Below are 23,167 nucleotides of genomic sequence, written 5' to 3'. Positions count from 1 at the left end.
CACATGGCATTGCTTGAAACAATTCTCACTGCAGTGATATTTGAAGTAATTTATGTATGTGTATGTGTGCAGTCTGAAAGAATAAATAATGAACAATAACTACAAACCCGATTCCAAAAAAGTTGGGACACTGTACAAATTGTGAATAAAAACAGAATGCAATGATGTGGAAGTTTCAAGTTTCAATATTTTATTCAGAATACAACATAGATCAATCATATCAAATGTGACCTGATCCAGCAAAATGAGTCACAGTGACCCAAATTTAAAAATTGAGATTTTGGTATCAATGGAAAAATGAGACAATAAGCTTTAAAATGATATCCTAGTCAAAGTCATACCTTGAATGGTTTTAAAGATATACCCATTTGAATTATGGTCGTCTGCCCTCTTTTTCCAATTGAAAACCTGAGAAAATCGCTTTTAAAGTTTTTGCCCGTTTTTTTGTTGATATCTTTCAAAATCCATTGCATTTAAAGGGATAAACTATTTATTTTACAGCTTAATTTGACCAAAGACATTTTTATATATATAAATGCTATTAAACCAGGCTGAAGCTCAAATTATTTTAAAGTATTTATTTGAATTAACCCTTTAAGACCTGAAGGCTTTTTTAGAGGTTTTTTTTGTTTTTTGTTTTTTTCTGAGCAACACACACACAAAAGTAAAGACTCATAACTCCAAAACTCTAGCAAGGAGAGTCAAAAGGTAGGTATCATTTGATAGAAAACTTTTTAAATTTTAAGAAAATTAAATTACATTACATTTGGACATTTTCTTGCTGAGAAACAGCTGATAAAAGACAAAAATATATATACTTTTTTAAAAATAATTTTTCTTTTTTTTTATTTGACATGGAATAACTCAGGAACACAATAAGATCGTTTTTTGGTGATGCTCTCCTATATGTGATCTGCATCTGGTTCAAATTTCGTGGTGATAGCATAAAGAATAGTTTGAAAAATTGTTGTTCATTTTTTCCGCAGCCAGGTGGCGCCAATGGGCGGTAAACTCCGGTTTAGAGGTGCTTCTCAGCAATCGTTAGGAGTTTTTCAAAATGGTTAGATGCATTAAAAAGATGAGATTCTAAGCTTTAAAATTATATCTATTTTGTGTTATTCCACGTTGGAAAACGAACATGGATGGGTCCAGGAACATTGGATACACACTGCATCCCAGAGAGATGAGAGACATGTTTTTAGCCAAGTATGTTAAATCATTCGGCGAGTTATATCTTGTGATCAACGCAATATATTATATTGATTTTGGATTCATTTTAATCTTGAGAATCTGCTTTAAATATTGATGTGCCATTTTTATGATATGTGCATTTTTCATGAAGTTATGAGCACGTGAAATATACATATATTCAGTTAGCTGCTGTGCTATTTTTGTTGTAAATGCATATTACTCAGACTCATTAGAGGGTGAAAACAACGCAACAGAAGCATGTTGGAGGCTTGATATGAAAGTTTAAAGTCTTTGGTTTTGTGCCTGTCAGTCGAAACGGGGCTTCCCATTGTTAAAAATCAGCGTTTAGGTCAGTGTGTTTACATTTCTAAGCTTTTTGATTGGTTCTATACAACGTGTAACACCATATTTGTAGAGCAGAGATAATGACGTTTCAGGGGATACCGGGAAATGCTCATAAGTGACGAGAGGAGTTGAGAAGTTATGGGCCTCCAGCGAATTTAGTAAAACCATGTCAAATTTAATAGCCATTTAAATACGAAACTTTGGGAGATTATTCGATTTTTTCATTGTTTTTCCACATTATTGGCCCATATCTTAAAATAGAACTTTGCGACTTCCGACTCATTTCGCCAGAGCGGGTCACAAATGTTTAAACTGAGAAAATTTATCATTTTAAGGGAAAAATAAGTTGATTTTAAATTTCATGGCATCAACACATCTCAAAAAAATGGGACAAGGCCATGTTTACCACTGTGTGGCATCCCCTCTTCTTTTTATAACAGTCTGCAAACGTCTGGGGACTGAGGAGACAAGTTGCTCAAGTTTAGGAATAGGAATGTTGTCCCATTCTTGTCTAATACAGGCTTCTAGCTGCTCAACTGTCTTAGGTCTTCTTTGTCGCATCTTCCTCTTTATGATGCACCAAATGTTTTCTATGGGTGAAAGATCTGGACTGCAGGCTGGCCATTTCAGTACCTGGATCCTTCTTCTACGCAGCCATGATGTTGTAATTGATGCAGTATGTGGTCTGGCATTGTCATGTTGGAAAATGCAAGGTCTTCCCTGAAAGAGACGACGTCTGGATGGGAGCATATGTTGTTCTAGAACTTGGATATACTTTTCAGCATTGATGGTGCCTTTCCAGATGTGTAAGCTGCCCATGCCACACGCAGTCATGCAACACCATTCCATCAGAGATGCAGGCTTCTGAACTGAGTGCTGATAACAACTTGGGTTGTCCTTGTCCTCTTTAGTCCGGATGACATGGCGTCCCAGTTTCCCAAAAAGAACTTCATATTTTGATTCGTCTGACCACAGAACAGTTTTCCATTTTGCCACAGTCCATTTTAAATGAGCCTTGGCCCAGAGAAAACGCCTGTGCTTCTGGATCATGTTTAGATATGGCTTCTTTTTTGACCTATAGAGATTTAGCCGGCAACGGCGAATGGCACGGTGGATTGTGTTCACCGACAATGTTTTCTGGAAGTATTCCTGAGCCCATGTTGTGATTTCCATTACAGTAGCATTCCTGTATGTGATGCAGTGCCGTCTAAGGGCCCGAAGATCACGGCATCCAGTATGGTTTTCCAGCCTTGACCCTTACGCACAGAGATTGTTCCAGATTCTCTGAATCTTTGGATGATATTATGCACCATAGATGATGATAACTTCAAACTCTTTGCAATTTTTCTCTGAGAAACTCCTTTCTGATATTGCTCCACTATTTTTCGCCACAGCATTGGGGGAATTGGTGATCCTCTGCCCATCTTGACTTCTGAGAGACACTGCCACTCTGAGAGGCTCTTTTTATACCCAATCATGATGCCAGTTGACCTAATAAGTTGCAAATTGGTCCTCCAGCTGTTCCTTATATGTACATAAAAACTTTTCCGGCCTCTTATTGCTACCTGTCCCAACTTTTTTGGAATGTGTAGCTCTCATGAAATCCAAAATGACATTTCAAAATGTCTCACTTTCAACATTTGATGTGTTATCTATATATCTGTTATTCTATTGTGAATAAAATATAAGTTTATGAGATTTGTAAATTATTGCATTTCTTTTTTATTCACAATTTGTACAGTGTCCCAACTTTTTTGGAATCGGGTTTGTAGACAAATAAACAACTTCCATCAATAATAGCTGGTATTTATAAATAACTCAAATTCTAATGCAGTAATACCACTTTTTAATGATTTTGGCACATGAACCTCATAAAGCAGACCTGGACATTGTATGGCACCTGGGCCACATCCAACCCTCAGGTTATACTTGACTGGCCCATGCAGGGCCGTTTCTAGCAGTTTTGGCACCCTAGGCGAGATTTCACCCCCCCACCCCCCACAACTCCACCCTCCCAACACCATACCAACAATTTGCACCTTCCATAAAAAAAAAAAAAAAAAAAACAATAAATAGTAACTATTATACAGCTGTATTTCATATGAGAAACATGCACACACCTGCTGATGGCTTAGTCTGGCCAGAATCCAGTGGTGTCAATCCAGTGGCTGTCCCTGAGTTTAATGTGTCAGCTTCACCTACATGTACAATCAAACATACCATTTTAAACACTTTTGAAACTATTCTATATAGCTAAAGCTGTAAACAAGAAGTAAACACTTACAGACTGGGTCTTGCCTCTGATGCTTGTCTTCCTACAGTAGCATCTACCTTGTGTTTCTCGAAAAATTTGTTGAGTGCACCTGTCATGATTGTTTGTAACATTAATATAAAACTCTCCAGCGTAAACAAATAGATTCTCATAATCTACACACCCATAGTGCCTCGAAATAGCAAAAGTACAAAATAATAATAAAATATATATAAATAAAAAAAATCTCTTGGTGGGGCGAGGGCTGTTTGCGCCCTTATTTTGAAGGCAACCGTTGTTTGTTTTTTACATGCGTGAGACTGTAAGCACCTTCACTCAAATGTGTTCACGATCACGTAGGAACTTTTAAGAAATGTGAGTTTGCCGTTAGCCATTAAATATGATAGCTAATGTTAAAAAATGAGAGACTGATGCAGAATGTTTTAGTTTGTGGAGAACAGATAGCTGTGTTAAAGGATTACAATTTGAATCGCTATTACAAGAACAAACATGCAGAGAAATAAAAGCGCAACTAAGCGCAACTAAGTCCTTGCAGATGATCCAGAATGTAGCAGCATGTCTGGTCTTCAACCAGCCTAAGAAAACCTACGTCACACCCTTCCTGATCCATTGGCTCCCAGTTGCATCCAGAAACAAATTTAAGGTTAAAGGCTGATTTAAACTTCTGCATCGAGTGTACGCCGTAGCCGAGTGTACGCCGTAGCCTGACGTGCACCTCTTCAAAATGTAACAATGTGTCAATTCTACGCGGACCACAAACGCTGTGATTGGTCTGCTAGAACCCCTCCCTCAGGTCAAAAAACTGGCGCGGGGCACTCGGAGAAGAGCGAGCGTTTTCCACTTCCATAGGAATGAAAAAATGCTCTGTTTCAGGTTGTTACCTATTTGCTGCATCTATTTATAAGCTTCTCTGACAACGTACATTACAAGCTGCTTCTTAGGTTTTTGCCTTGATACTCAACATGGCACTGCCCACTAGTGGTCTGCATGCACGTCGACGCGGACAACGACGCAGAAGTATAAATGAAAACAGACACCTGTTCCACAAGAACCTAACCACCCTACACTTTTAAATCCTTTAAAAATCTTCTCTGCATACATTGCTGGTTTGGAAAGATGTGAAAAAATATTTGAATATTCCTCAGGTTATTTCTGTTCGATCTCCCTTAGCTTTGAATCCTGATTTTCCCATTCAGATTAAGAGTATTGATTTGTTGGATTGGAGTTCTAAGGGCTTGTCTGATTTTTCAGGCCTGATGATTTCTGAATCTCTGAGGTCATTTGCGCAACTTAAAGTAGAGTTTAACATTTACCCTGTAGATTTTACAAATCTTAAAATTTTACATTCAGTTCAGCAGACTGGACTAAGATCTGTAATGGCATTTTTCCAAAAGGTACTTCAATTTCTCTACATGAACAAAATTTCACATTTTTTCACATGATGCCCTGGCTCTGTTACAGCTTAAGGGCATCAATGTACTGAAAAAAGATAAGGAGATCCCTGCCAGCCAGTACCAGAGGCTGTTGGGCCATATAGTCGCTGCCATCAACATGATACCTTGATACCAACATCTCTCTTGGCTCATTAATTGCCTAGAGATGAAAGCTGTATTTCTAGCTCTGAGGTACATTCTCCCAGATTTGAGAGGTTTTGAAATTTCACTAGTCTCTTACATAAGTTCAAGTTGCTCAATTTAGATTAAAAAATTGCTCTCTGTTGTTGCTCTCTGATGGCATCCTACATTCCAGGGTGCTCAAACTTGGGAGTGGGCATCATGTAGAGGCAGGGGCTAAGGCCCAGGGATTTAAGACACCACCACATGGTATTGTTGGATATGAAAAGGCAGAGGTATTACAGAGCAGAAGTTGATCTGTTTGCCATTAGTAGAGTAAACCCAATGTCCTCTCTGGTTTGCTCTCACAGCTCCAGCTCCATTGCGGATGCCATGGTACAGATGTGGCCAGGGTTTTCAGATTTTTTAAAAATTGTATTATTCTCTACCAGTCCTGTATAAGCATATGGTCAAACTCTAGAATTACAGTGGCCGGAGGATAGTTCCATTATAAATCTATATTTTCACTTTCTACAATGTTTTGTGTTTCTACCAAGAACTTATATTGTAGTAAATATATGCCTATCGCTGTGAAAAAATTTCCCTTGTGGTTATTATGGGTGACTCAATAGCGCAACACGTATTACCGGCATTTTTTTTTTTTTTTTTACATTTTTTTTTTTTACAAACCTCATTTATCCTGATTTTAGTGCATATAAAGCTCTAATGTTGAGTTGTTATTATTATTATGTAGCATATATTGTTAAATTTATGTATTATGTAGCATATTATTGTTAAATGCCAAACAGCTATAAGAGCATGCCTTTTCCATTTTAACCCTCTACCGCATAGTGTTGCCATATGGCAACATACACTTTGTGTTCATTTCCTTGCCACTGTCTCTTTAACAGAACATTTACGGTTTTTTTTGTTGGTAAGAGAAGACCTTAGTTTAGCCAATGATGTGCTTTGGTTAAGTCGCATGACATGCAATTTTTTTCTGTGGCGCGATTTTCTGACAGACTGCCGTCTCTTGTCGGTAGTTGCTGAAAGCAAATTAAAACGTCAGTAACAAACAAGGACCCGCCCATGTCACATTCACAAAAAAATTGTTAACATCATCTCAGGTAAGTTATGATGACATATTCACCACTAATTTTTTTTTTTATGAAATTAGTTTTTGGTAAATCGATAAAATGTCTGTGTTGCCATATGGCAACACTGTGCAATAATGGAATGATATTATTATAATAGGTTAGATAGCTAGCAAAAGCCAGCTGAAGTCTGTTAAGCTGTAACAATAACAACATTAATGCTAGTGATATAATGTTGATTAGTCATATGTTAAGGACTGCCATGGCATTTGTATTATGGATTAAATCAACATCGGAGACCTGCCACCACAGCCAGTATACTGGCCCAGACCAACCACTGGCCTACCATTGTGTCTCAAAAAGGCAGGTGCAAGTGGCTGTAAGTGTATTGTTAGGGTGAAGTGCACCAAATGTGATGTGTACATGTGTCTCACCTCTGAAAAAAAAAAAATGCTTTTTGAAGTTTCATACAGAAAAAAAGGTGAAGTTTCAAGGATTATGGGGGGTTCATGTTCATAACCTTCCTCTCATAAGATTGCGTAATGTTGACTTTTCATGAACTGCAATGTTTTTGGTTTTATGTCAATGTTTTATGATACATGATGAACAATATTAGATTTGTTTTTAACCATCTACATTTGCAATTTAAATAATATTCACGAAAAACGTAATGAAATTCAAAGAATATACAGCATTATTCAGCAAAAGAGAATGGAATAAATAAAAGCACATGTTGGAAAATAAATATAAGGTGTTTTTTATATTTACTGCTAAAGCTTATAATAGCACCAATTGATTCAATACAAACAACATTTTTTAGGAAAAATATTAACTATATACACTTACACTTATTCTAAGTTATTTCCACTATTGTACGTTGTTGCCATATGGCAACATATCATAAAGTACCTTAAAATAATATTTTTTTCCAAAAATTTGTTATTTATTTATTTTTTTTACAGCACTTCAAGTTAAGCCATTCTAAGAAAAGAAAAAGAGTCAAATATTTTTTTTTTATAAATTTATCATAATGCGTGCGGTAGAGGATTAAAAAATGAAAGAAATCAAAGAATTCTAAAGTATTTTAAAGAACTCTAATTCGAAAGTCTTACATTAAAACAAGCAATAAGAACATGCCTTTTCCAATTTGAAAAACTAAAGAATTCTAAAGTATCACATGAAAACAAAGTGTGAATGAAAATAAAGAAATAAACAAAATACTACTTTTGCATTAACGAATGTGATTTAGAACTGGGTTATCATGTCCTTGTTTCGCGCTAGGAAAACCAACATATTAACCTTGTGTGGTCGCATAGGGATAACAATTTTCCTGGTGGCACTGAAAACCCTTTCTGATGGTATGCTCAGTGCACAAATACACACAATGGCACAAAAAAGACCCATATCCTATCCACCTACGCTCCAACTGAGACTGGCCAGGATGCAGCCAGGAACAACTTCTAAAACTAGCTAAGATCAGACAGACATTGGTACAGACAGGACTGGATGAGAAAAAACTATTTGGTCATGGTGATTTCAATTACAACAAACTGATCGAACAAACTGGTAGCAGGTAACAGCCACATTCAGCACCATAGCAAAAACCAGCTTACAGGGCGCAACCAATCTCCTGATGCCGGAGCTCAGAACATGGAAGAATGCCGTTATCATGTCAATCCTAAAGAAAAATCATAGCCAGTATTGCAAGAACTGCCACGGCATCAGTCTCTTGTCGTTCACAAAGTGTTTATGAAGGTCATGCAATCAAGACTGCAGATACATCATGAACAGATGAAGCAAAAAGAGCAAGCAGGATTCAGGCCACATTAGGGCTGCATAGGTCTAATTCTCACATCACATCAACTGGCAAAGGAATGAACTGACATTACGACAGCATACTTAAAGGGATAGTTCACCCATAAATGAAAATTCTGTCATTTATTACTTATCTTTTTTTTAATTACCTACTTAACACTCCGGCCATCACTAAATAAGTCGTTATTTTGTTTTTTTGGCAAACCAAAAATATTCTTGTCGCTTTATAATATTAATATTGAACCACTGTACTCACATGAACTGATTTAAATATGTTTTTAGTACATTAATGGATCTTGAGAGAGGAAATATCATTGCTGGCTATGCAGGCCTCACTGAACCATCGGATTTCAACAAAAATATCTTAATTTGTGTTCCGAAGATGAACGAAGGTCTTACGGGTGTGGAACAGCATGAGGGTGAATAATAAATGACAGAATTTTCATTTTTGGGTGAACTAGCCCTTTAACAGCAACTTAACCATGCCCACCTCTTTTCAAGGATGGATACTCTACGCTACTCTAATGGCTTGCTCGCTGACATATCTGATGATTTTGGAATAAATTTTGGAAAGCACAATCCTTTATATCAGGCTGTGTTGAAACTATTTTACATAATTGAGACACTTGTGTTTGCTCTAGCAACATAGCTAAAAGTATTATAAGGATTAGACCGTTTTATTGAAAGTAACCTACTTTTACCTGTTGAGATATACCTTCACAAGCACCCATAAGAGCTGTGTTTGTAATGTTCGAGTTGGCGAGGCTAGTGCTGCAGGAACTACATACTTCACCTTTAAAGCAGGATGGATAAAATGGTGAATAGCAACCAGCCTTCTCTGCTCATTGATTTCTTTGGCTATGTGGGCTGTCAGTCATTAATCTGCTGTAGGGTCAATTAAGTGTAGAACTTCAACTTCAAATCCACATTAAAATGTATTCACTGGAGAGAGCACGTACTGCAGAAGATCATCCAACTCCTCAAAGCTTTTTTTTTGTTTTTTAGAAAGCTTTTGTAGCATTACTGTCACTTTTAAACAATATAAAGCACCTTGCAGAATTAAAGTATTGGCATATGTAGTTTATGAGGACATAAATGTGTATAATGACATGGGTATTACAATGTAATACAACATACTTTCTGTGTCCTCATAAACCAAATGGCTTAAAAAACATACTAAATTGTGTTTTTTTGAAATTCAAAAAATGCAGAAAGTTTCCTGTGCTAGGTAGGTTTAAGGGTAGTGTAGGGGTATAGAATATACAGTAGCCTACAGTATAAAAACCATTATGCCTATGGAGAGTCATGTTTGTGTGTGTGTCTATGTGTGTGTGGTTTTTTGAAATGAGGGCATGAAAATACAGAATCAAGCATTCAAATAACAATACGCATTCTGATGTAATTAGCTAACTCTTTCAATTAAATGACACATTCATCAACATTAAAACACATGTAGTAGGCTACCTACTTACTCAAACATGTAGAAACCTAACAGGTAATATTATCATTAGTAATACTTAAACCACCCGGAAAAAAACAAAACAAAACAACAACAAAAAAAAGGTAGCTAATGGTTTAAAACAATTTGAAAGCAGTTCGTTAAGAAAGTAAATTTAATTATTATCAAAAAGTGAACCATACACATTAAGAAAAATACACAATATTGCCTATTGATAATTACCAGCATAGGTAGGCTATAATTAATTATCAGAAGTTTACGTTCACATTTGGACATAAACCAGTAAATAACAAGTGGGCAAGAAATGCCCAAAGAGAGGCAAACAATAAACCAGTTAAAAAATTAAATTATAAATTAAATTGTATAAATTAAACTTACTTATATTATTAACGCACAACAACCAGAATTAGACGGAAAAAAGCTCCATTCCTTTTGTATTCCAAATTCCCAGCCGAGCAGCGCAACTGTAAACAAACTCACTTCACGGAAATAAGGAGTGGTAGGTAGCGTGTCTTTATTCCTTAGAGCAGTGCAAAGTGTTGAACTGTAGGCTATAATTAACCTACTGGGGTGGAGTAAATCAGAAAGGAAGTGGACTTTTTGCAAATAATATCTGTAGATCTTTCTTTTTCCTCTGAACTGTCGTATTAAACAGAAGCTCTGAAATATTTTTCACTTATGCATGTTTTTCATTAACCAAAGGTGCGTATGTTTGGAGATCTGTGCTGTTTTCAGAAAGTGGGCAAAGGTTAGGCACTGTGCGTTTGTACAAGTTTGGCTATGTACCAAACTGTCTTGTCTAATCTAGTCAAACCTGTAGAAGGACATAACTTAGACATAACTTATGTGGCAAGCAGGTTTCATATAGCAATTTTTATACACCATGGTCATTTAAAGTGCTTTAAATAAAATTATTTAAAAAATAGAACTAATAAAAAGGTTAAGGAAAAAAAAAAAAAACAATAAAAAGGAAAAAGGAAATAATATATTAATAAAAATTAGAAAAACAGAAGACGATTAAAATAAAACTACAGTGCGATCAGTATGCGAAACAGCGGTCAATCATGGAATGCACAGCTAAACAGTTATGTATTCTGTTTGGACTTTAAAAAAAACAGGTTACAATAGGGCACATCTGGCATCACCTGGAAGCTGGTTCCAGCTACGGGTGGAATAATAACTAAATGCCATCTTATTTGGTTTATATTCTACCAGCATATCTGCAAGGTATTTTGGTCCTTTAGGATTTACATTTACATTACTTCATTTACATTCATGGCAGACTGGCACAATTAGAAAGACGGGTGAGAAAATTAAGATATGATTGTTTGGAACAGAATTGATTAAATACAATTACAAGTACTTTTTGTATTTTAAATTAAACTGAAAGTGTTATGGAGATAAGTCAGGACACCCGAGTGTGTCTCTGGCCAGAGATTATTTTTTATTTTGCAATACTCAGCAACTTAAAAGTTCACCACATCTGTTCCAAACAATCATATCTTTATTTTCTTACCCGTCTTTCTAATTGTGCCAGTCTGCCATACGCTGGTCAACCCTTTATCATAAACAAGATGTAATATTTCCAAAGGAAATATGGCTCCTTCCCAATCATCACCAATCATTCACAACCTCTTGTGGTGTCCTGAAAAAAACCCTAACTTAGCAGAATCCTCAGTGGATCACATGACTTGCTCCTGACCTTGTGACAGTTCTTACAGTCATATAATAGGTCATGAGGCCTTCAAAACACATCTGGCTGTTTTATTATTCAAACTATTTCTACAATGGTTTTCTTATATGATTTATAAAACATTCCAACAGAAGCCAGTGTAATGACCTAAGAACTGGTGTGATATCCTGATTTTCTTGGTTTGGGTCAGGAGCCTGGCAGCAGCATTCTCTATGAATTGTACTTGTCTATTGGTCATTTTGGAAGGCCAGTGAAAAGTCCATTTCAGGAATCTACTCTGCTGGTAATGAAAGCATACTTCTCTAGATCTTTCTTGAACACAAAATATCTTATTCATGCTATGTTTTTTAAATGGTTGTAGACTGATTTAGCTATTGTTTGACATGGCTCTTGAAGCCACGAGACTCCAGAATGACACCAAGATTCCTGAACTTCATTGTTAGTTTTTAGACTCCTGGAGTCAAGGTATGCATTCACCAATGATGTTTTTCTTGTTTCCAAATACAATGACCTCTGTTTTGTCTTTATTTAACTGAAGAAACTTTTGAAACATGTAGCTGTTAAAGGCATAGTATGTAAGTTTCATTGCTAGAGGTCGCTCATTCAAAACAATAACAAAGGTGTAGCTTGATGACGCCATGAATGAGTGTGAAATCATGGGAGTCTTCACCTCCACAGCCAATGGAAATCAATCCGATGGGACTCAGGCAGAAATCATGTTCATGGTGAGCTAATGTATTAAAGTTTTATTAACATTACTGTGGTATGAAACAGGGCAGGGCCGAGAGCATGGGACATTTTACCTTCCCTGAACTTTCTTACATTTATGTTTTATCACTTAAATTTACATTATTTTATTTCCTTCTAATAAAACAGCCACAAGTGAATTACTACTTAAACAGGTCACTTTATCCAGCAAATTAAAATTGTGGGGTAATGCAGCGCTGTTTTCCTTGGTCAAAAAAAAAAAAAAAAAAAATCATACAAAAACTGTTGAAAGTTAATGTTACTCTGTGTGTTAGCTTGTAGAGCTGTACAATTATGGATAAACTGAGATCACGATTTTCCCACAATTCCGAACAGACAACTAAACAAAATAACAAGAAATATACCACTAGAAGTTATGATAAAATGTTAATTGCTGCAGTCTATTTATTTGATTTGAATAAATAATTTTTTTTGAATGTATGATTCAATGACTCGCTCATAAATACTTGTTTCATTTCTGAATGAATCAGCATTTTTGAACAAATCTCTTAAATGAAATACATTTTTTAAAAGTCACCTGTTGTCACCTACAATCATTATTTGAAGTGCCAAGTTACTTTCAAAAGGTAATTTGCTATATTTTGTCCTCTACCGTAGACATCAGTGTTTATATCTGAACTGTAAACTTTTATCCTAACTACTTTTGTGAATATTTGTAACAGAAATAACAATGCTGTGTGTGGTTGAAAAGACTGGTTCGTACATGACAACTGCTCTCTCTGGCTCAGCGGCAGCTCAAACACAGATTAGAATGTTCTGGTGGGATTTTGTCAAAGGTTTAATAGGCACAGGGAAATCACTGTCATTTAGGAATAAGATTGCATAGGTGTTTGAATTGAGATTACGATATTTTAACTAGAGTTGTCAAAAGTACCAACTTCGGTACCAAGTAGGTACTGAAATTTTAAAAATGTGATGCTTTGAGCCCTCTTGAGTGGATTCGTAAACACCTCTGATTGGCTATTGTGTTGATGCTTTCATTGGATATGTTTGTGATTGGCTTCAATTATCAACGCTTCAAAAACGTTGTAAACACTCAATAATGATGCTCTTTACCGAGCACTTACATAGATACACACGGAAGCATTTGAAAGCAGGCATAACTACACCCTTGCTTCATTTAGTATACGCGGATCTATGAATACGCTAATTAGCCCTGCCTCCACTCACTCGCACAAGCTCAGAGATCATCACTGCAGTTTTAAAGAGAAAATACTCAACAATGGTGCTGACTTATGAATTTGCACATGGTTTGTCTTAAAGCATATTGAAAACACTACATAGACATATAAACAACATTAAACAAAAACATTAAAATTTTCACCCCAGGGTGACTTTAAGTCTGTCTCGTTTTTCTCTTAAGACATAAAGTATCCTAACTAGGGTCGCAAAGGGGCGGAAAGTTTCCGGTAAATTTCTGGAAACTTTCCACAGGAACTTAACCTGGGGAATTTTGGAAATATTCCAATATGGAAATTTAACAGGAATTTATGGGAATTTACTGGAATTTATGGGAATTCATTGGAAATTTTGGGAAATGTATACAGATTTATAATATTTATATAAAATGTATCATATAAAACAAATATAAACATTTTGTTTGGTCATAACATGAAATAACAGTTATTTATTTTTCACATTCAATTAATTCAAATTTAGTAAATATGTAAATTAAATATATTTTTATTGCAGCAATTGTTATGTGTTATTTATTTCAGTGTCACATGATCCTTCAGAAATCAGCCTAATTTTGCTGATTTGATAATTATTTGTTATTATCATTGTTGGAAACAGTTGTGTTAGCATGTTAGAATGATATCTGAAGAATCATGTGACACTGAAGACTGGAAAAATTATGCTGAAAATTCAGCTTTGATCACAGGAGTAAATTATATTTTTATGTATATCAACTATTATACCATTATTTTAAATTGTAGTTATGTTTCACAATATTACAGTTTTTTTCTGTATTTTTGATCAAATGTGCATGTTATGGACTGGGGGAATGCACAGTGCATGCAGGGGGTGTGGCCTCAATAGCCCTGCAGTAAGTAGTGTGCTGTGTGAATGTCAGGGTAAAAATTAAACTAAAATTGCATTACATATGGTTGTTTTAACCAAAATTACAGGTGCTGGTCATATAATTAGAATATCGTGAAAAAGTTCATTTTTTTATTGTAAATTATTTTTAAAAATTAAACTTTCATTTATACTAGATTCCCTACATGTAAAGTAAAACATTTCAAAAGTTTTTTTTTTTTTTTTTAATTTGTTGATTAGAGCGTACAGCTAATGAAAGTCCAAAATCCAGTATCTCAAAATATTAGAATATTTACATTTGAGTTTCATTAAATGACCATCCCTACAGTATAAATTCCACGTATCTCTTGTTCTTTGAAACCACACTAATGGGGAAGAGAGACAATCATTGACACCCTCCACAAAGAGAGTAAGTCACAGATGGTCATTACTGAATGTGGTGGCTGTTTACAGAGTGATGTATCAAAGCATATCAAATGCAAAGTTGACTAGAAGGAAGAAATTGGGTAGGCAAAGGTGCACAAGCAACAGGGATGACCACAAGCTTGAGAATACTGTCAAGTAAAGACGATTCAGACACTTGGGAGAGCTTCACAATGAGTAGAATGAAGCCAGAGTCAGTGCATCAAGAGTCACCACACTCAGACATCTTCAGGAAAAGGACTACCAAGCCACTTCTGAAACAGAAACAACGTCAGAAGCATCTTACCTGGGCTAAGGAGAAAAAGAACTGGACAGTGAACAGTGGTCAAAAGTCCTCTTTTCAGATAAAAGTAAATTTTGCATTTCATGTTGAAATCATGGTCCCGGAGTCTGAAAGAAGACTGGAGAGGCACAGAATCCAAGCTGCTTGAAGTCTAGTGGGAAGTTTCTGAAGTTAGTAATGATTTGGGGGGCCATGACATCTGCTGGTGTTGGTCCATTGTGTTTTATCAAGTGCAAAGTCAATGCAGCCATCTTCCAGGAGATTTTGGAGCACTTTATGCTTCCATCTGCTGACAAGCTTTATGGAGATGCTGATTTCCTTTTCCAGCAGGACTTTAGCACCTGCCCACAGTGCAAAAACCACTTCCAAGTGGTTTGCTGACCATGATATTACTGTGCTTTATTGGCCAGCCAACATGCCTGACCCCTGGATCTATGGGATATTTTCAAGAGAAAGATGAGAAACAGTCGATCCAACAATATACAGATGATCTGAAGGCTCAATAGTGCCACAGGTTTATCACTTCCATGCCACACTTCACTGATGCTGTAATTTGTGTTAGGAGCAAGTCATTTGCTGTAATATGTGCTGCCGACCAAGTATTGAGTGTACAAATGAACATACTTTAAAGAACTTGAACTTTTCTGTTTTGAAAATCCATTTTTTGATTGATCTTAGGAAATATTCTAATATTTTGAGATACTGGATTTTGGACTTGAATGAGCTGTACGCTCTATTCATCAAAATTAAAAAAAAAAAAAAAAAAAACTTTTGAAATGTTTTACTTTACATGTAGGGAATCTAGAATATATGAAAGTTTCATTTTTAAAAATAATTTACAATAAAAAAAATGAACTTTTTCACGATATTCTAATTATATGACCAGCACCTGTATGTTGCAAGATGTTTTTTTCAACTACATTTAAGTACCCTGTTATAGGCTAACCTGCAAATTCCCTGTTTATTCCCATTAATTCTGTCATGATAGAATACTGGAAACAATAGCGAGTTAACACGTTTATTGAGACGTATAAAAATGGACAGTCACTGAACGTTGAGTTCACTGGTGGCACAGGGACTGAGATGGTCAGCGTGAAGACAAGGTGCGTTGATGAGATGAAGTGTGCTGGTGAAGACGACAGAAGAATCCAGACAAAGAACGTAATCCACATAGACACCGAACAGGAACAGGAATCACGAGACTGGCACGCCGAACAGGAACAGGATGGTAGACACAGCACGGAGACATCAAACAACGATCTGACAAATGAGATGAGATATGAGTGAGTATATATAGGGTGAGCAAATGAGCTGCAGCTGGTGCTGTGATAGGTGTCAGCTGGAAGCGCTGATCATCCAAGTGGCTCGGGCACGCCCACAAACACACACACACACCACAACAGTGACACGAGACAAGCAGGAAACAATGCATTCAAATACCGTGACAGTACCCCTCCTCCTAGGAACGCCTCCTGGCGTTCCCCGACTCCCTTACCTGTCGATTGTAATCATCGATAAGGGAGTGATCCAGAATGTCTCTGGCAGGTACCCAACTTCTCTCCTCCGGACCGTAACCTTCCCAGTCCACCAAGTACTGAAATCCGCGTCCCCTCCGTCTAGCATCCAGAATGCGATTAACCGAATAGGTGGGTTCCCCATCTACGAGTCGCGGCGGTGGGGGAACCGGGGCTGGCGGATTAATTCTAGAATGAAACACGGGTTTTACTTTGGATACATGAAAGACGGGATGAATCCTCCTGTACGCTGGAGGGAGTTTGAGGCGGACTGCCACCGGACTAATGATCTTGGTGACAGTAAACGGACCAATAAATTTGGGAGCAAGTTTATTAGACACGGAGCGGAGAGGAATGTTCTTGGTAGAAAGCCACACCCTTTGACCAACGACGTATACGGGAGGCTTAGACTGGTGGCGATCGGCTTTGGCCTTGGTGCGCTCCCTCACCTGGAGAAGAGTCTCTCGGGCTCTAGTCCAGGTGCGGTGACACCTCTGGACGAAGGCGTGAGCGGAGGGGACCGCGACCTCGGATTCCAGACTAGGAAAAATGGATGGCTGGTAACCTACACTACACTCAAACGGAGATAGGCCCGTGGACGACACTGGCAACGTATTGTGGGCGTACTCCACCATAGAGAGTTGCTGGCTCCACGAGGAAGGATTCTTAGAGACCAAACATCGCAACGTTCTTTCCAAATCTTGGTTGGCTCTCTCAGTTTGGCCATTGCTCTGGGGATGAAACCCTGAGGACAGACTGACAGTCGCTCCTAACAACTTACAAAATTCTTGCCAAAATTTAGATACAAACTGGGGTCCTCTGTCGGAAACCACGTCTGTCGGGAGGCCATGTAAGCGAAAGACGTGATTCACGACTATCAACGCTGTCTCCTTGGCTGATGGCAATTTGGGCAAGGGAATGAAATGGGCCGCCTTCGAGAATCGGTCCACCACGGTTAAAACTACTGTGTAACCCTGAGAGAGCGGAAGGGCGGTGATAAAATCTAGTGCGATATGGGACCAGGGTCTCGAAGGGACAGGCAGCGGTTGGAGTAGCCCATCAGGAGGACGATTGGAAGTCTTACCAGTGGCACAAACTGAGCAAGCCAAAACAAAACTGTGAACATCACGAGCCATAAGTGGCCACCAGAATCGTTGCTTGACTAGAAATTTAGTGCGTTTAACTCCTGGATGACAAGCCACATTAGAACAATGTCCCCACTGGATGACCATGGACCGTAATCCCTCCGGCACGAATAACCGGTTCGGTGGGCACCCGGGCGGAGGAAAACCGCGGGGGAGTTGGAAAGCCCAAACGGCATAACCAAGTATTCAAAGTGCCCCCTAGGGGTGTTAAAAGCGGTCTTCCATTCATCCCCCTCCCTGATGCGGACCAAATGATAAGCATTACGTAAATCCAATTTTGTGAAAATTGACGCTCCCTGCAACCTCTCGAATGCTGAAGACATCAACGGCAAAGGGTAAGTATTCTTTACCGTGATGTTGTTCAGTCCCCGGTAATCAATACAAGGTCGCAGAGATCCGTCCTTCTTCCCCACAAAAAAGAACCCCGCCCCCGCTGGAGAAGAGGAAGGGCGGATGAACCTAGATGCCAGTGAATCAGAAATATATTTCTCCATAGCCTCCCTTTCCGGAACAGAAAGTGAATATAACTTGCCTTTAGGCGGAGATTTACCTGGCACTAAATCTATGGCACAGTCATAGGGACGATGCGGAGGGAGAGAAGCAGCCCGAGACTTACTGAACACCTCCTTCAGGTCGTGGTACTCCGCGGGCACGTTAGATAAATCCACTGTTCCTCCTGAAAAACAGAAACAGAGACAGACGGACATGCAGACACAAGACACGACTCATGACACTTATTGCTCCAAGCCCCGATGGACTTCTGGAACCAGTCCACCTTGGGGTTGTGTTGAACTAGCCAGGGATGACCAAGGACGATGGGTGCAAGAGGAGAGTCCAAAATAAGAAAAGATATGATCTCGGAGTGGTTGCCTGATGTGATGAGGGTGAGGTCTTCAGTGGTGCGTGAGATGGTGGGGAGTTCTTGACCGTTAAGAGCGTGTACTGCAATCTTGTTAGTGAGGGATTTGAGGGGAATCTGAAGTTTGAGTGCGAATGCATAATCCATAAAATTACCTTCGGCCCCGGAGTCCAGAAGTGCTCGACAGTCGTGAATGTGATTAGACCATCTCAATCTTACCGGGAGGAGCGTAGATGTGGATGAGGTCTTCTCGGCGGAGATCCCACCCGATAGTAGCCTCATACTTACTACCGGGCTTGACCTTTTACCGGACAGTTGTAAGCGTAGTGGCCAGCTCCCCCGCAGTAGAGGCAAAGGCCCTGGGATCTCCGCCTCTCCCTCTCCTCCCGGGAAAGCCGAGCTCGCCCTACCTGCATGGGTTCGTGATCTTGAACGGGGCTGACCGCATCCCCACCGCTGGATCGTGAACTCTCAATTCCTCCAGAAACACGGCTGGGTAGGACTCGTCGCTCGACCCTGGTCAGTCGAGCATCCACTCTCAAAGCCAGTTCAATCAGTCCGTTAAGTGATGTGGGAAGATCCAAAGCATAAATCTCCTTGTGGATGCGGTCAGCCAACCCATGCAGGAACATGTCCCACTGCGCCTCCTCGTTCCATTGACACTCTGCCGCTAAAGTCCGAAACTCAATGGAAAAGTCAGAAACCGACCTCTCTCCCTGACGTAGCTCCGCCAGCATTCTGGCCGCTTCTCTCCCAGCAACCGCGCGGTCGAACACGCGTTTCATCTCAGCGGCGAGTGTCTGGAACGAGGCGCAGCACGGATCTTGGTTCTCCCACACCGCCGTTCCCCATAGCGCCGCCCTCCCAGTCAGTAGAGTCAGCACAAAAGCGACCTTGGCACGTTCTGTGTTGAAAGTTCTGGGTTGAAGAGAAAAATGCATAGAACATTGTGTGAGAAAAGATCTGCAGTAACTGGGTTCACCTGCATATGATTCAGGAACTGGTAGTCGGGGCTCCAGCTGGGCGACGCTTTCTGGTGGTGTGGGGAGAACGGCCGGTGTGGGTGGCGCAGTGGGAGCACGTAGAAGTTGGAGTTGTTGGGTGAGCTCGGACACCTGCGCCACCAATGCTTGAACAGCACGACCCGTGTCGTTCAGATTCTTCTCCTGTGAATCCATTCTATGAAGACTGCTGTTGATAAAATCTTCCAGCGCTGAAGATGGATTACTCGCTGCTTCCATGCTTTGGTCAGATCGTTCTGTCATGATAGAATACTGGAAACAATAGCGAGTTAACACGTTTATTGAGACGTATAAAAATGGACAGTCACTGAACGTTGAGTTCACTGGTGGCACAGGGACTGAGATGGTCAGCGTGAAGACAAGGTGCGTTGATGAGATGAAGTGTGCTGGTGAAGACGACAGAAGAATCCAGACAAAGAACGTAATCCACATAGACACCGAACAGGAACAGGAATCACGAGACTGGCACGCCGAACAGGAACAGGATGGTAGACACAGCACGGAGACATCAAACAACGATCTGACAAATGAGATGAGATATGAGTGAGTATATATAGGGTGAGCAAATGAGCTGCAGCTGGTGCTGTGATAGGTGTCAGCTGGAAGCGCTGATCATCCAAGTGGCTCGGGCACGCCCACAAACACACACACACACCACAACAGTGACACGAGACAAGCAGGAAACAATGCATTCAAATACCGTGACAAATTCCTGTTAATTCCCATATATTTTTAAAATTCCCGGAATTTTGCAACCCTAATCCTAACAAACTACTATGTTTTGTCCATGTTCTTTTGATTATCGCTGTTGTAACATATTGGGAAACCAGAATGCATATCCATCGACTGAAAAATATGCCAAATCTGTCTGTTTCACATGGAGTGGAGAACTGAACGGTTCGAATTTATGACGAGAACCGTTCCACCCTTAATCACAAGCCTGGCTGTAGGTTGTGACAGCACAATGTTACCGAAATGGCATTAATAGATATAGTCACTGTGCTTGGAATGCTGGAGTATGAGCTGAATATTCTGTGTACAGTACAGTAACTTCATCTGGTAATTCAATTTCACAGCCCTCACACATATTTGATTGCGCTGATCGGCATAGTTTAGCATAATGTCCAATCTTTTTAGACTTGCTGCATGTTGCAGTTGCAGGTGGGCAGTTTATCAAAAAAACAAGTTATGAAGCAAAATATCATACTTCTGCCAGACCGGCTTCAGTGTTCAAGTTATGAAGGAAGTGTAAACTGGCGTCGCATCAGTTACACTTTTTCCATAAGTCGAATAGTGAAGGCATAGGACGTAGCTTTTTGAAATGCAAGATTATATGGAAGGTGGTCTAGCGGAAGCTAGATATTTTACTTCATAACTTGTTAAATATTTTTTTTTTACACAAACGCATCGCTTCGCTTCAAAAGGCCTTTATAACCCCCCGGGGCTGTTCCATGTCTGGAACTGAACGCTGCGCTTCTGCACATCAGCCTTCACCGAATTCAGTACATCCTAGAACACTTGGTTGGGGATGATTGAGACGTTTACCGTTCGTAATATTTCTGAACTTACTAAAACGATTTTCTGTAGTCAGGACATTAAGGTATGTGTCTATACAGAAAGCGACTTAAACCTATCTGAGAAATATTCCCTGGAATAAAAAAAAGAATAAGTGATTAGGGAGAAACAAACAAGAATTAGTGATTAGGTAAGTATTTTTACAATTTCAAATTTGTGGAAAGGTGTGTCATGAAACCCTTCTGTTTTAGTACTAGTCGTTCACACCTCAGATTTGAAAAAGACTCAAGAAATGGGCGTGTAAAGGCCAGAACACACCAAGCCAAGCCGTCAAAGTAGTGGCGACGAAAGCAGACTGCGGGGTTGGCTCACATCGGCAACGTCTGTGTCCAAAGTTGTCCTGACACACCAAACTGACACTCGACAGCCGATGGCCAAGTAGCACGTCAGTTCTGCGCCTGCATGAGATGAAATGCCTTTCCGAACCAGCAGGCGGCAGTAGCTGAACAGCCAATCAGAATGATCAGATGGCCCGACGTACCGGCGAGCTCCAATGCCAATTCAACATTTCGAATCGGCCGAAAAAAGCCGACGAGGACCAACTTCAGCCAACGGTGCGGAACACACTGGAACAAACTTAGTCGGCCGACGAAGAAAAACTGCCAAAGAAGCATGTCAAAATTATTCAGGAAAATAAGATTTTCTTATCAAGGTGATAAAATGTTGTGTAGCAAAAGTGAGTACACCCTTCTAAAAGTTACTAAATAAAACTAAATAAAAATTTTCTGGTGTAAGTTTAAGGCAATGTTTGATCAACAGGTAAGTATGTTTAACCAAAACATTTAAAGAGAAGTAATTTCTTGACAATTAAAAATGTTATATAGCCCACTGAATCATTCTCAGACTTAATACTGACAACAATGGAAGCACTTGGGAGAGAACTGTCAGGAGACTTATTTCTTAGCACAGAAGAGGACAGTGCTACAAGAGGATTACCAAATCATTGTTTTAAGTGTGAAAATATAGCAAAAGTAACACAGAAATTCAAAAACAATAGACTTGTGACAAGGCCCCTGAAATAATCAGGCCTTCATTTTAAGCTTTCGTTTAGTATGAGGGATTTTTTTTTTAGACAAAGAGCAGGAGAAATACCAAGTGAGTGTCTCAGAGCCAGCAAAAGCTATGAAAAGAGTGACTGTTTATCTCACAGAGTAAGATGCAGCCTGCAGAAATGACATGCATGGTTGTGAATAGCCCCAGAGTCGGGGTCGACTCCAGCACAGGAATCAACTCTCGGTGTCGACTCTGTTGCTGTGTCCGGAATCGCTTACTTGTTTACTGATTCTCGAATCCATAGCCTACATAATGCATGGCAGTTAAGTGCATAATGTGTATGGTTAAGTAAGGAGTGAACGAAATGAAGCGAGGAATTCGGACACTGACGAATCGCGTCAGAGAGCTGTCGCAGAAACTTTGTCACATACATTTATTTAGCTTACTTTAGAAATAGACAACAGTCACAGTGACTTTAGTTTGTAATTATACCATAGACTGTAAAAAAAAGATGGACGCCGCGACGCCGCCTTCTTCCATTGTATTGAACTGAAGCCAAAACGGACGATGGGCGCTGACACGTTACGCAAAAACGTCAAAAAAAAAAAGTTTGGAACCTGGGCATGCGCAGAAAGACTCGTCAGTGGAGCCCGGAGGCGGAGTCGCGGTATCAAACTTCCGCCCAAACGACTGCATCATCATTGATGTATTTTAAATAGGCTATATAAATTATACGTAATTTAAAATTCTACCTATAAAATAATAGGCTATTCTGTTTCTAGAGCAATAATATTTTTGAAACAGCAAATTCAGTAGATAAACTCAATATAATATGCCTCTAGAAACTCTAAAATGTCAGAAACGGTCCTGCCATTTTAAATAAAATGTTTAAACTAATGTTACAGGAGATCGATTGCTGCAGACAGTGCTCTATAATTAATTAGAGTTGGCTATCATTAGTTTTATCCTGCTAATTATTATTTTATACCCATAAAAATAATTAGTATCTGCCAGATAACGATCACCTGCTTTTTTTCCCGTCATGGCTAACTTTAGGCATGTTATCTTAACTTAATAACGTTTATTAATTAGCTTATAAAGTCCACATTACGTTACCGAGAAA

The 23,167-nt window shown here is 39.1% G+C and overlaps 1 protein-coding gene across 1 annotated transcript in view; it reads right to left on the bottom strand.

The window, feature by feature from the left end:
• LOC125244520 (NACHT, LRR and PYD domains-containing protein 12-like) overlaps nt 1-18,736 on the bottom strand; it is a 46,999-nt gene extending 28,263 nt beyond the window's left edge. The window contains 3 exon segments of the mRNA XM_048154591.1: nt 18,212-18,271; nt 18,403-18,571; nt 18,674-18,736. Coding sequence (XP_048010548.1) covers nt 18,212-18,271; nt 18,403-18,571; nt 18,674-18,736 — 292 coding nt within the window.
• Between the last annotated feature and the right edge of the window lie 4,431 nt (nt 18,737-23,167).

The sequence above is a fragment of the Megalobrama amblycephala genome, linkage group LG14, assembly GCF_018812025.1.
Source record: "Megalobrama amblycephala isolate DHTTF-2021 linkage group LG14, ASM1881202v1, whole genome shotgun sequence".
NCBI lineage: Eukaryota > Metazoa > Chordata > Actinopteri > Cypriniformes > Xenocyprididae > Megalobrama > Megalobrama amblycephala.
This window is presented reverse-complemented; position numbering and strand designations above follow the sequence as displayed.